General features: G+C 46.3%; 1 protein-coding gene across 4 annotated transcripts in view; it reads left to right on the forward strand.

The window, feature by feature from the left end:
• The first annotated feature begins 330 nt into the window (after nucleotides 1-330).
• Nucleotides 331-12,582, forward strand: part of DGKI (diacylglycerol kinase iota) — a 195,912-nt gene continuing 183,660 nt past the window's right edge. For 2 of the 4 annotated variants that reach the window (XM_066319716.1, XM_066319717.1), the window contains exon 1: nucleotides 331-722. In XM_066319716.1, coding sequence (XP_066175813.1) covers nucleotides 331-722 — 392 coding nt within the window. The remainder of the gene's footprint in view (nucleotides 723-12,582) is intronic. The other 2 variants (XM_066319719.1, XM_066319718.1) reach the window with 2 other exon arrangements.

Genomic DNA, 12,582 nt, shown 5'->3' on the forward strand with positions numbered 1-12,582 from the left:
CGGGGCGCCGCTGGCCCGGGGGCTGGGGGCTCTCCGGGCCGGTGTTTGCCGCGGGCGGGGCGCCGCTGGCCCGGGGGCTCGGGGCGCTCCGGGCCGGTGTTTGCCGCGGGCGGGGCGCCGCTGGCCCGGGGGCTCGGGGCGCTCCGGGCCGGTGTTTGCCGCGGGCGGGGCGCCGCTGGCCCGGGGGCTCGGGGCGCTCCGGGCCGGTGTTTGCCGCGGGCGGGGCGCGGCCGGGCGTGGCCGCGGGGGCGCGGCGGGGGCGCGGCGCGGCCATTGGCCGGCGGCCGTCGGGGCGTGGCGATGGGCGTGGCCGGCCAGGAGTTTCCCACAATGCCCCGCTGCAGTGCGGCCGCCGATGGATGCTGCGCGGTCGCGCTGCCATTTGCAGCCGCCGCGGCTCGCAGCGCGCCCCGCGGCCCCGGGAGCCGCGGTCCCCCGGCCGCCGCCGCCGCCCCTCAGCGCCTGCAGCCGCCGGCCGGCCCTCCCCTGCCCCCGCCTCCTCCTCCTTGTCGGCCCCGCTGCCCCGCCGCAATGAACCCCCCCGCCGCGGCCGGCGGGGAGGAGACGGGGGCGGCGGGCGGCGGCGGCTGCCGGGGGGCCGAGGGCGGCGGGGAGGCGGCGGGCGCCGCCGGGATGCCGGAGGAGCAGGAGCTGTCAGCGGCGGACGAGTCGCTGGAGGAGAAGCTGCGGAGCCTCACCTTCAGGAAGCAGGTGTCCTACAGGTGGGTGCCGGCCGGGCGGGCGCCTCTCGGTGGGTGGGGAGGCGGCAGGCGGCTCCGGCGGTGGCGCGGCCGGGCAGCGGCGTGAGGGCAGCACCCTGGAGCCTCAGGCGCTTCTTCTCCATCCCGAAGCCCTAAAGAGCTCGCCCGGATCTGCGCTCCCTTAAGCCAGCCAGCGAGCTTCTCTCAGCCCCGCTGCTGTTTAGGGCGCTCCTCAGGCGCGGCAGCGCCAGGGGAGATGAGGAGCGTGACGGGGAATTTGGGTGAACTTCAGAGTTACTCCGAGTCACGGTCGGGGCTCTTGCCGGGCTGCCTGGGGAATAGGGCTCGTCCCTCTGCAGTAAAAACACAGCTGCCCGTGATCCCGGCGCCTCCAAACGCTCATTAAGGGGATAGGAAAAACCTTCCTGGCGGCACGGCTGCTCCCAGGAGGAGTTTCTCCATGGGAATTCTCCCGGAGTGCAGCGTCCCCTCCCTGCCTGCTCCCCACCCGCGCTGGCCGCCGTTGCATAAGCCCCGGCGGCCGAAAAGATCGGGGGGCTGCTGTGCCGGCACCTCAGCCCTGGCTGCGGGCTGAGGGCCACCAGCGGGCAGCCACCGGCTGCCACTTGCCCTGCTGCGGCCGGAGCAGGACCTTACTTTTATAATCAGGGTCTTCTGTTTTTACGGCTGTGCGTTTACCTCACAGGTCTGATGTCAGATAAATGGGTTTGTTCCTCCTGTAAATACACCTGAGCGAAGGGGCCGTCGGTGGGGCTTGTCTGCTCTTCTGTTATCAGCAAGGAGCTGCTAATTGCCAGCACCGGCCAAAACGGATTGCCGTCTGAGAGGGCCCATGCCAAAAAGTTTTCGGGTCTTACCTAATTCTAGTTGCGGAGCCCCTGTGGAGGCAGGACACCAGCAGTAACTAGCGTTCTAGTCTGCTTGGGGATGAGCTCTCTCGCCTGGGAGGACAGAAAACTCAGAGCTGTTACTTGCCCCGGCAAGAAAAGGGTGTCTCTAGCCGCAGGTGAATTAGCTGAAGACTATCCCCAGTCTTCCTATTAAGCCACGGGAATGCTTAATGTGCTGTCAATTTACAGCTGGGATAACTTAGGAACCGGTCTGAGTCTAAGCTCTGCATGTGGCAGGGCTTAAAAATGATGCAATTAAACACTCTTCATAGCTGAAGTTTTATATAATACTTGGTGTGTGCGGAGAGACTTTCCCCATCAGAGCTGATGGTCCCAGTGGTGAGTGTGAAGTTTGGGATGATTCATCCTAAACTCAGTAGGGTGAGCAATGTGAAAATGAGAACTTACTGGACACCTCTGGAAAAAAATTTACATCTGTCAGCTCTTGGGACTTTTACCTCTCTACTCTGAGAGTTTTCTTAGCTTGTACCATTCAGGTGAAATCCATTGCAGGTAGAGGCAGAGTCTGAGGTGAGCTGCTGAAATAAAGTGGCTGCTAAAAAGGCAGGTTTGCTCATGTGTCTGCTCTTGGGACAGAAGGCAGGGAGTTTGCAATAAGTCTTCTGCCTTTTTTTTTTGGAGGGAGGGGGTGGGGGGCCATGGGGGTAGGAAAGGGGAGATACTAAAATCTATTTCTAGTTTTCTGCTCTCTAGATTTTTGAGAAGTGTGTTAAAGATGTGGATGTTCTTAAAGTTTTCTGCATGGTCAATATTTTTAAGGGTTTACAATAAATGATTTTAGGAGGAAATGTAGGGATTTTTTTCCTCCTTCTCCTCTCCTCCATCTATGAAAGCATATAACAGGTCCTGAACCTTCAGAAATTAAAACCTTTTCTTAAGCAACTCTTGATGCATATCAATCATTCTACTCCACTTAAGATACATGCAAGAAAGTACATTTTCTTTGCATCCTTGGATTTTCACACCTTTTCCTCATTTACAGCTGGTTTCCTACAGATAACACGCACTTCATCATTTATCCATAATGAGAACAATCTGGATAGATAGAAGAGTATAAAACTTCCAAAGAGGACTTGCACTGAGTTCTCCACACCCTGGAACCTCAGACTCTTTAAATTGCTACCACTTCCTTCAGTAAATTACGGTGCTGAAATACATTTGCAAATGTAAATGGCTATATTAGATCCAAGAAAACCTATTTGCATTGGCACTTGGACTCCCTTACCCACTGTCACAATAGAAATTATTCAAGGCTTCATCCAGTCTTTCAAACAGCTCATTTAGGGCTCATGCAGGTGCATTTCATTGCCATACACACCCATAGAGCTGTATTTATACATTCAGGAAAAAAAACCCCAACAGCTGGACCTTGCTTAAAATAATAAAGGTGCATGAAAATGCGTGTAAAAAAAAATCTACTGGTGGCAGTTGAAGGAGTGAAATGGGAGGTCAGGATATTGTTACAGGGGAAAAAAAAGGAAGAAAAACTTCTGCTGTACCGATGTTATTAAACTGTAGTTTACCTGAGACTGGGCTTAAAGTATTATCTTCCGCCTTCCTTTATTTTTTAGGTCGATGTTAGACAGCAAATATCCTCAATGTAATACATCTCTATTTAGCTGACATTGTTGTTCCGTGCAAATAACTTGTTCGTTTCTCTAGAATTGTACCAAGACTGTAAGTAACCTGTTCAGAAATCAGTGTTTTGTACCGATGTGGCCCGTAGCTTGAAATGCAGACTGCTTCTATGCTGTGATTTTGTGTTGCAAATACCAATGTAGGCGTGTTTGGTCCCCCAGTCAAACCGGCAGGAGGAAGAACTCGATTTAAATAACACGGGGACGCCTCGTGGGGAGCCTGAAAATTCCCATGACCTTGCCACGTTCCCGGCACCTGGCGGTGCCCAGAGCTGGCTGCCCACACCGAAAGCTCCGTTCGGAGCAGATCCGTCCCGGGCTCTGTGCTGTGATTAGGGACACACACACGGTGGGGATGTGCCGCTTTGCCGTGCGGGGGCCGATGGCTTTGGGGACCGGCTGTTCCCGGCTCCGTGCGCTGCCAACTCCGGAGCGGATCCCTCCCTTCCTTCGGCCCCGGAGCGCCCGCCGGGAGCCGGGTACAGGGAGGGGACCAGGGGCTGCAAACACAGCCCTCAGTCCCTTGCTGAGGGATCTCTGTGCAGACCCAGTGACAGCCAGAGAAATCTCTTTTCAGGGAGAAATCTCCCTTTTCAGCCTCACGCTCCCGAACGAGGCTGACCCGACCCAATGGTTGGATGCTGACATCGGGATGTCAGCAGCTAAGCAGCGACTCCTAGCCTTATTTTTCTTTTTTTTCAACCCTGTAAATATGGAGTTAAATATCTTAGTGATGTTTTGGCTTTTCTGTGGAAAATCCGAACTATTGGCTCACAAAATGAAAAATGTCTTTTTTTTTTTTTTTAACTGATAGAACCAAAAGTCCACTTTCCCGCCCTGCTGTGAAAAGATTGGCAAATGAACACTAAAAAAGTGAATTAAATATGCACATCTGCCAGAGAGAAATGCTTTCTAAAGTTTGGTTCTCAGAGTATTTACCCCATAAATTTATGTATTTGCTCCATATATTTCTAGACCCAGCAGAATATTTACAGGATATTGGAACAGAAAGCTGTGAGGTAATATTTTTTCCCTTTAATTTTTATTATTTTGTCATTGCAAAGTTTGTGAGGAATCTCGTGGTGTCTTTTAGATTAAGTAGAGGTTAAAATTGCTTTCCTGAAGTCATTCTTGATATAGAGAGAGAATCAGATTATACAAAAAATGGATGCTCAGTAAGAATATTTACACAATAAAAAGCTACTGTAAAAGGAATTCTGGGAAATAAAGCATTATCTGGTAGTTTTCTGCAAGTATTTGTGCCTCCAAAATTTAATCTGAAATGGAGTCTTGCCATTTTAATTGTTTAAACTTAGAGAAATAGTGAAAGTAATAAATACATGAATAAAAATCTTAACCAACAAAAAAATCATCCCTAAAAATCAAAATAAACAGCACAACCTAAAGAGCAAGCTATCTGAAACAATCAATAGAGCAAATGGTTTTAAATTTCTTAATTAATTATTATTTAGATATTCAGAGAGTGTTGATTAGTGGCATTGGAAATGAAAGTAAAGTTGTGATTTTTAATGTCCCTCTTGTGAGAGCTCAAGCCCTGTTTGGCAAACACTTGTCACTAGAGGATAGCTTTTCTAGAGAAATGCAATTTCACTTTGACCAAGTTGAGAAATCCTCACCGAGGCAGTGGGTGGCAGGTTTTAGAATTTTTGCTCCTACTTGAGCGAGGGCTTTGCTAACGTGGGGCAGCAATGAACCATCTCAGAGTCCTGTGCCGCTAATTGGCAGCGTCTTGGCAGCTCAGTGATCGTGCCTTGCTCCAGCAGGGAATCCTCCATTGCCCTTTTGGTGATGGAAGAGGCTGGAGGAACTGCTTTCCTTGGGTCTCTGAGTCCCCTGGCCACCCAGTTCCACTCCTGCTGGAATGAGTCACTGTGGAGGGTCACCATCTCAAGTAGGTGGTTTCAGTTTCCTTGGAAGAACTTTCTCCCCTGCTTGCCAAATGGATCTGTTTGGGATGTGCCTTGTGTGCTTTCCTGACCCTTCCCCTGTGAGCAGAAGCCAAGAATCGAGCTGGCCTCTCCCCCTGCACCATCAGCAAGAACTGCTTGTCTGCTGTGGCAATAAGGAACAGGAGTTATAATTAGAGTTGGTTTTGTCACTGCATTTGAAGGGGAAAAATTTATGGCAAGGCAATTCTGGGAAATCCTTATTACACAAGCCTTGTCACTGATGATGAGCATTTAAGTACCTGGGATTACAGATGAGGACCAAAACAGAAATATAAACATAGGAAATATCCTCATTTTATTTGGTTCTTTTATTTTCAGATGTGGTAACAGTCATAAAACACACATCACTTCTTAGTAAATATTAAATATAGACAGGATAATAGAGATGTCTCCTATTACTAAGATTTAATTGTTTAATGAAATGTGACAGCATTTACTAGGGTATTGTGAAGTATTATAAATAATAAAAGCTGAATGACATTTGTAAAAATGAAAACACCTAACACAAGCCTTTGATCTTTTGATAGTGTTGTTTTATTTTACCTAAGTTTCCTTGAATCTTAACACATTCTAATGCTATAAAATGAGTGTGGCTGTTCTGCATGAAAATGATGGATGGGTTTTTATCTTCTACCAAATGTCAAGGAAATAATTTTCACTCTCTGGCCTAATCTCAGAGGATCTGCTTGCAACAGTCTGTTAGGAGTTGTGGGTAGGTACTGTGCAGTCTTGTTACCACCCACTCCTGTAACAGTAACTCAATTTACTCTGGCACCCAAGATTTTCATCACCATTTTGTCATTTCCTCTCAAAGCAGATCACTAGTTGTTTTTGGTATGTGACGGGGCCTTCATGAAGCTATTTGATTTATAAAGTCTGAGGTGGAGACTCTGTGCTGCAGAAAAATGCTAGAATAGTCAGAAAGAAGAATTCTACCATGGGAGAGTCAAGCTGACATTGAAGGTTCCCTCCTGACATTGAGAGGTGGCTGCCAGTCTGGCCATCAATGTCTCTACGCAACACAAAGTAAAAGGACTGTCTTTGAATTTAGAGTGTATCTGACCTTCTCCCTTCTCTACCTGGGCTTAGCAGCACCTCACAAAAGAGATATTGTGAGTGGTAGCTCTGACTAAAATTACACGTGAGTTTTGATGGAATTATGTACACAGTCAGAAGGAGATAAGTACGTCAGTGATCTGAGAGGGTGAGCCTCTGGGAGCACATAATGAAGCTGTTGTGTAGCAAAGGCACGGACCTGTACACCCAGATTGCCCTGCAGGTGGAAAAATTCATAGTGTAAAAAGTGCTGAATCAGGTGCCACATAACTTTGATGAAGTGAAAAACCAATTTTGTTCTCTCTAGTCCGCTGTAATAAATGAGCAGGTAGTCAGTTCTTCTCTCCTGGGTCAGTCATAATTTCATCAGCACTATCTTCTTGAAGCCTTACCAGACTTTTGACAGATTCGTTTGGGGTTTTTTTTGATTTTTTTGGTTGGTTGGTTTGGTGGTGGTGGGACTGTTGTTATGTGGCTTTTTTTGTTGTTGTTGTTTGGGTTTGTTTTTTTTTAATTTGGTAACTTGGCTGGGGTTTTGGGAAGTAGATGAGTACAGGCAACAATCTATGTTCTTCCTGTTGCTTTATGGTACAGTAGAGCCTGGACTTGAGATATGCATGTGACAGTTAGACAAAGGATTTCACAGATGTTAAGGAGAAAAGGAATGAATAAAAGAATAATTGTGAAAAACCAGTCAGGAATGGCAGACTCACATATTTGTACCGACTCCTAGGTACAGAACTGCCAGTGAGAAACTTTGCCTTGGAAAAAAATGGATGTAGAAATTCGGAGCTCTTTTTTTGTCTTGCATTACAAAGATGTTTTGGTTTTTTAAAAGGTCTTTGTAAGTGGAAGTAATGCATGAGCTCAAGTATACTTGATATACTCACCCACATGTCCCATTGTTGGTTTGGGGATACTTTTTTTCTCCTTCTTCTTTTAGTTTTTGAGTGATTCTATGATTTATTGTTCCCAGCAAAGAAAAACTGTGTGGGATGGGGTATACTGGAAACAAAAAGTGTTTGTTTGGAGTACCTCTAGAGAAGCCTGTGTGTGTAGTGGGTTAGTGCTGTGTGTTTTGGTGGCTGTGTGTGGCTAAACTGATATCCCTTCAGGGTGAAGAAGGTTTATGGTGGGACATAGGCACGATGGACTTGGTTGTGTGTTTTAAAAGTTGCAATCACGTGAAAAAACCATCTGTGTTTTCACCAAAAAATTGCTGGGCCCTCTGTGGGCTGAGAAATGCATACCATGGTATGCTGTGTGCTTTTGGGCCTTGGTGCACACTTTGTTCCTCATCCAGAGACAAAGATGAAGGGATGTCATTACGTTGCTAATTCCAATGTATAGCATGTGAGTTTTCTGCCTTTTTCTGTCCTTTCCTCTGAGGTAACACGTATTCCTGCATACAAAATGTTCATGTGCTTGCTCATGCTGAAGGCTATAGGCCTGATGGAAAGCGTGGTGCCAGGAACTGTGTCCCAGGTTTTCAGGCACATTTCTCTCTTTAAAAGCCCCCAGATATCTCTGGTTTCATGTCTCATTTCTGTAATTTCTGTTGTTTTCTCTTCTGTTTTCCTGTACCTCTTGGTGTGGATGTGCTGGGTGCAGCTGCTTCCCTGGTGCTGGGTTGTGCCAGCCCCTGGATTCTCCCGTTACCCTTCCTCTCAGGATGCTGAGATGATCAGGCTGATGCATGTGCAGCCCACTTCATGCTGCCAGCAGGGAGGGTGATTGCCTTTCAGCCAGCTTGTAAAGGCTTTGTTTTTCTACCTGGAAACTTGTCTTTTGTGTTTTGCCTGTGAAGGAATTCAGGATTTTGTCCATGAAGATTGAGATGTGTGCAGTCCTCACACCAGCACCACCTTGTCTAATGTGTTGGCTGCTGTGTGCCACAGGTTAGCACAGTGTCCAGCCAGTGCTTGAATAGGTCTCTGAGGAAAACACTGGGCTTGGGATGACTGTGGTAAGGAAAAAGAAAAGAGGTTTTTCTACCTTAAATTTCAGCAGAATTCTTTTTCTCTTACGAAAGACCACAGTCCCCCATCTTACTCTGCAGAAGAGATCCACAAATGAAGTAGGAGACTCTGTAGTGTCGAGGAAGAAGCTGGTTTTTTCTTAACTCCCAAAAAATCTAGTGTGCTGGTCAGAGCCTTCCCTCAAATTATAAGTGTAATTCTTGCCCGTTGCACTTTGTCTCAATTTTTTCCACCTGTAAAGCTGTAATCTGTGACAATACATAGCACAGCAACATAGGGCCTGAATTTTTGTAGATATACTTGAGAAACGAGGGAAAGGAACATAAAGAGACTTATTTTAGAGTACAGATGGAAACTGTTGGACAAAGTGGGAAAAGATCTTCAACTCTAGCACTTAAAGCAAGACCTCTCATCCAGGCCAAAAAGAGACTGGAAGAGAAAAGGGTTGAAACTACAACTTTCAGAGAAAACGTGGAACTTTTTACAAAGGCATGTAGTGACAGGACAAGGGGGAATGGCTTTAAACTGAAAAAGGATTGGTTTAGATTAGGGATTAAGAAAAAATTGTTCCCTATGAAGGTGGTGAGGCCCCAGCACAGGTTGCCCAGAGAAGCTGTGGCTGACCCATCTCTGGCAGTGTCCAAGGCCAGTTTGGAAGGGGCTTTGAGCAACCTGGGCTAGTGGAAATCGCGTCAGCCTATGGAAGAGGTGTTGGATCAAGTTGATCTGTAAAGTCCTTTTCAGACCAAAGCATTCTTTGTTTCTATGAAGTTTTGCTTCTGATTTATTTCATTGAGCAAGTGGGAGGGTTAATTTTTAAAGATCTTCTGTAGCCTGAGGCTGCCATGGGGCACTAAGTGGTTCTTCTGAATGTCTCAACACCTTCAGTTAATTTAGTGAAATGGCTCAGCACAAAGTTGGGGAAGAGGCTGAGGGGAAAGGGAAAGATTTTTTTAGGTGGTTCTGAGGAATGAATGATCACTGACTACTGTGTTCATGACAAAGAAAGCTGGTACAGGGCTGACCTTATCTGTGCTTGGCATTGAGTCTGACATTTCCCAATACCTGTCTATACTGCATTTGTGAGAAGTTTGGTGGTTTGAAACGCTTGTGCTAGAAAAACCTTGGTAATGAGGTCCTGAACCTTTCAGTTCTGGGTGTGAATTCCAATGCAGCTGTGAATAGCACTGCCAGAATCCCTTTCCATTTAACAGCTGTTTGAAAGCTTAGCTAGCTTCAAACCTTACAGTTCCTAATGAGAAAGTGCTATTTCATAATTTGGTTCATCTGACTTCTTTTTTTTTTTTTTTTTTTCTTTTTTGAGGGGTTATAGCATTGAATTCTATCTTCAAAGTTTCCCAGCTCACCAGCCCTATGACTCCCTAACACTAATCCCCATTGTTGCAGACAAATGGCCATGGGGTCAGAGAGAAGAGAGGTGTCTAATTGTACCAGCGATGGGGTAGCTTATTGGCAGTGGTGCTGCTGGCAGCCCTATAGCCTCAGCCAGGCTATGGATGCATTGCAGACATAAATGATATTGATGGTTCTGGTCTGACTCTGGGAAAGTGCTCTTGGAGGAGAGATGTGGGCTCTTCTTCAATGTCCAGGGACTTGGAGGAAGGTGTTTAGTGGTCAGAGGTGTGGGTAGTGGGAATGTGGTGGGCAAATACTTTGTCTTGCATTCTAATATCCTTTTCAGATTTATTCAAAATTACCCATTCCTCCCCCGCTGTTACTAAGGAGTTTGTGTTTAATATGTACATCTAAAATGTGTACATATTAAGGCTATATGATACAGAAGTGTTTGGGGGTATGAGCTGATGTTTTTTAGAGAAGGAGGAAAAAAAATTGTCATGTTTAATAGAGACATAATTATTAGAAGCACTGTGCTTATGTAGAACTCGTGTCAATATTTGTAATTTCACCAACTTCAAAGTGTTTCAAAATGGTAAAATTTGTTTCAATGTTCCTAATTTATTTCAAATGTTAGTGACTTTTGCCTGTCATAAAACCAAACAACAAAGTCCTCAGCAGTCAGATTATATTTCTTCTAAATTGTATGACTCATCAGGAAGCTTGACCCACTGGGGAGCATTTTCCAAGTGGGGCAGGGATTAAGCTTCAATTGCACAGATTCATCAAAGATGATGAGTCGAACACCCTAGAATCCCTCTGTGCTCTGAAACTGCTCCCTGATGTTGTGTGATATGCAGGAGAGGGGACTGCCTGTGTTGCTCTGAGAGGTGCCATGGGGTTTCTGGGCACCATAGGAGAGGATGAGGAAGGAAAATAGCTTTAAAGCCTGTTAGCATTAAAAGATGATGAGAAAATACCTTCCTGTCATCACTTTATTTCATTAGGTTGCTAATGAGTTTCCTCTAGGGATGGTAATGGGGTAGTTCTGATGCTTTTATCCAATTAGTGAGTGATCCCAGGAGTATATCCTTTTGTTGTGAAAACACATCGAGGTTCATTCCTCCTGGAGCATTGCGTCCTGCAGGTGCTCTGAAGGCAATGAAATGCCATGTGAAGGTGCATGCTAGGCCAGGTCCTTCATCACTAATTGCTGATGTTAGCCTGATCTATGGTTTTGAGATGGAGCCCTGGAGGGCAATGGACTCTCCTGTGAAAGTAGGTGAAATGCCAAAGACGTGAATAAAGTTTCATTATGAGTTTTGAGGTTACTTGTAAGTTGAGACACTGGGAGAATTCGCATTTTAAAAACTCCCGTGTAGATAGGAAACAGAAGATAAGTGCCTTTGATGCTACTGCCTCAAGGGAAATCCAGTACCAGTGCCTTGCCAGCTGCTTATGTGTGTAGGAACCTTTGCTTCTGGCACTGGAGTCACCTCCAGGTTTTAGCTTGATTTAAAATGACATGGAATAAGGAATTTGCAGCAGTAGTGATGCACCTGACATGTTTGGTTGTGGGTGGCCTTCCATTAGTGAAAAGAACTTAAGCTACTCCTTGTCCTTCATTTTTGTCTCTCCAGGTAGCTAACACTTACAACTGTCACTTCTCTTGTAGGGCACTGCATTGGCATTGCAGCAGGTAGTTTTGTCCCTGGCCAGTGTCTTCCACAAGAGAATTTGTCTTTCTGTATTTTTTAGTTGCTCTCTGTCCTTTTTATTCTATAATTTTCCTTTGTTGCCCTGCCTTCACCAAGACCCCAGTGCTCTGTGTTATTTATATATCCTAGGGCTGTGCAGTGCATGGTACAATGAAAGAAGAACACAGAATGCATGAACACTGAACATTCTACAAGGTTAGAGTGAAGTTATGAATGTTGCTCAAACAGTTTTTTCCTGCCTCCAAGGTTAGTGGGAACTGTATAGTACAATGCTTTATCTCTGATTTTTTTACCATCAAGATGCTCATAAGCTGCTTCCTTTTCCCTTTAGAGCTGCAATATGGGGTGTTTCCAAGCTCTGCAGTGGTAGGCTGTGTTGCAGAGGGGTTGCATGCTCTTTTAAAGTGTAATTGGAATAGAGACTGGTTTTAAACTACTTTCTGTCAGTACAAATGCAAACCTACAGCAAAAAGGAAGAGGGACCAGTTACCTTCTCTGACTTTTCAGCTTTCCCCCCCAGATTTTCAGGTATTGAAGGAATGCTGAGTGGTGTCTGACAAGCCCCACTGATGCATAACAAACTGTGCTGAAGTAGGTTCCCAGCAGGTTGGGTACAGGGTGGGGCTGTGATGCTTGCCTGGACTCTCTTTTGGCTTTGTGAATCTTGATTCAGCCTGGACAGCAAACAGCAAAACAGTGTTTTTCATTTCCTTGAGTGTGATATGGACCATATCATCGTTTGATAAATGTGCCGTGTTCCAGAGTGAACAGCAAAATTACTGAGTGTCAGGTTATTTGGCCTCTGTCTTGGCAGCACTTTGTTTCTGTTTTTTTCAGCAGAGAGAAGGATGAGTAATGTTGGCTGTGATGCTGGGGCAGCTACGAGTTGGATTGAGACCAGTGAAGCAGTTAAGATGCCCTCTCACAGATTTTACATATGGTGTTTAGAAACTGCTACCTGGATGGCCTTCAGTCTAGTGGCCTAGGAATGGCAGCTCTTTCCCCAGAAATCCCCTTACCAATCAAACCTTAATCCATTTGAGAGGGAGAAAAACCATAACCTTCAGCAGGGATGGCTGTAGGCAGTCTGGCCTGGCAGGCTCTGGTACCCTCCCAAAGGGAGGGCTGGCAGAAGCACAACTTTTCTGCTTTCCAGAGGAGATACTGCATGTCTTTCCCTCTGGGAATAACCTGGGCCTTCCCAGAACACAGCAAGCTGCTATCCAGGCCCCA

This window comes from Sylvia atricapilla, chromosome 5 (assembly GCF_009819655.1).
Source record: "Sylvia atricapilla isolate bSylAtr1 chromosome 5, bSylAtr1.pri, whole genome shotgun sequence".
Lineage (NCBI taxonomy): Eukaryota > Metazoa > Chordata > Aves > Passeriformes > Sylviidae > Sylvia > Sylvia atricapilla.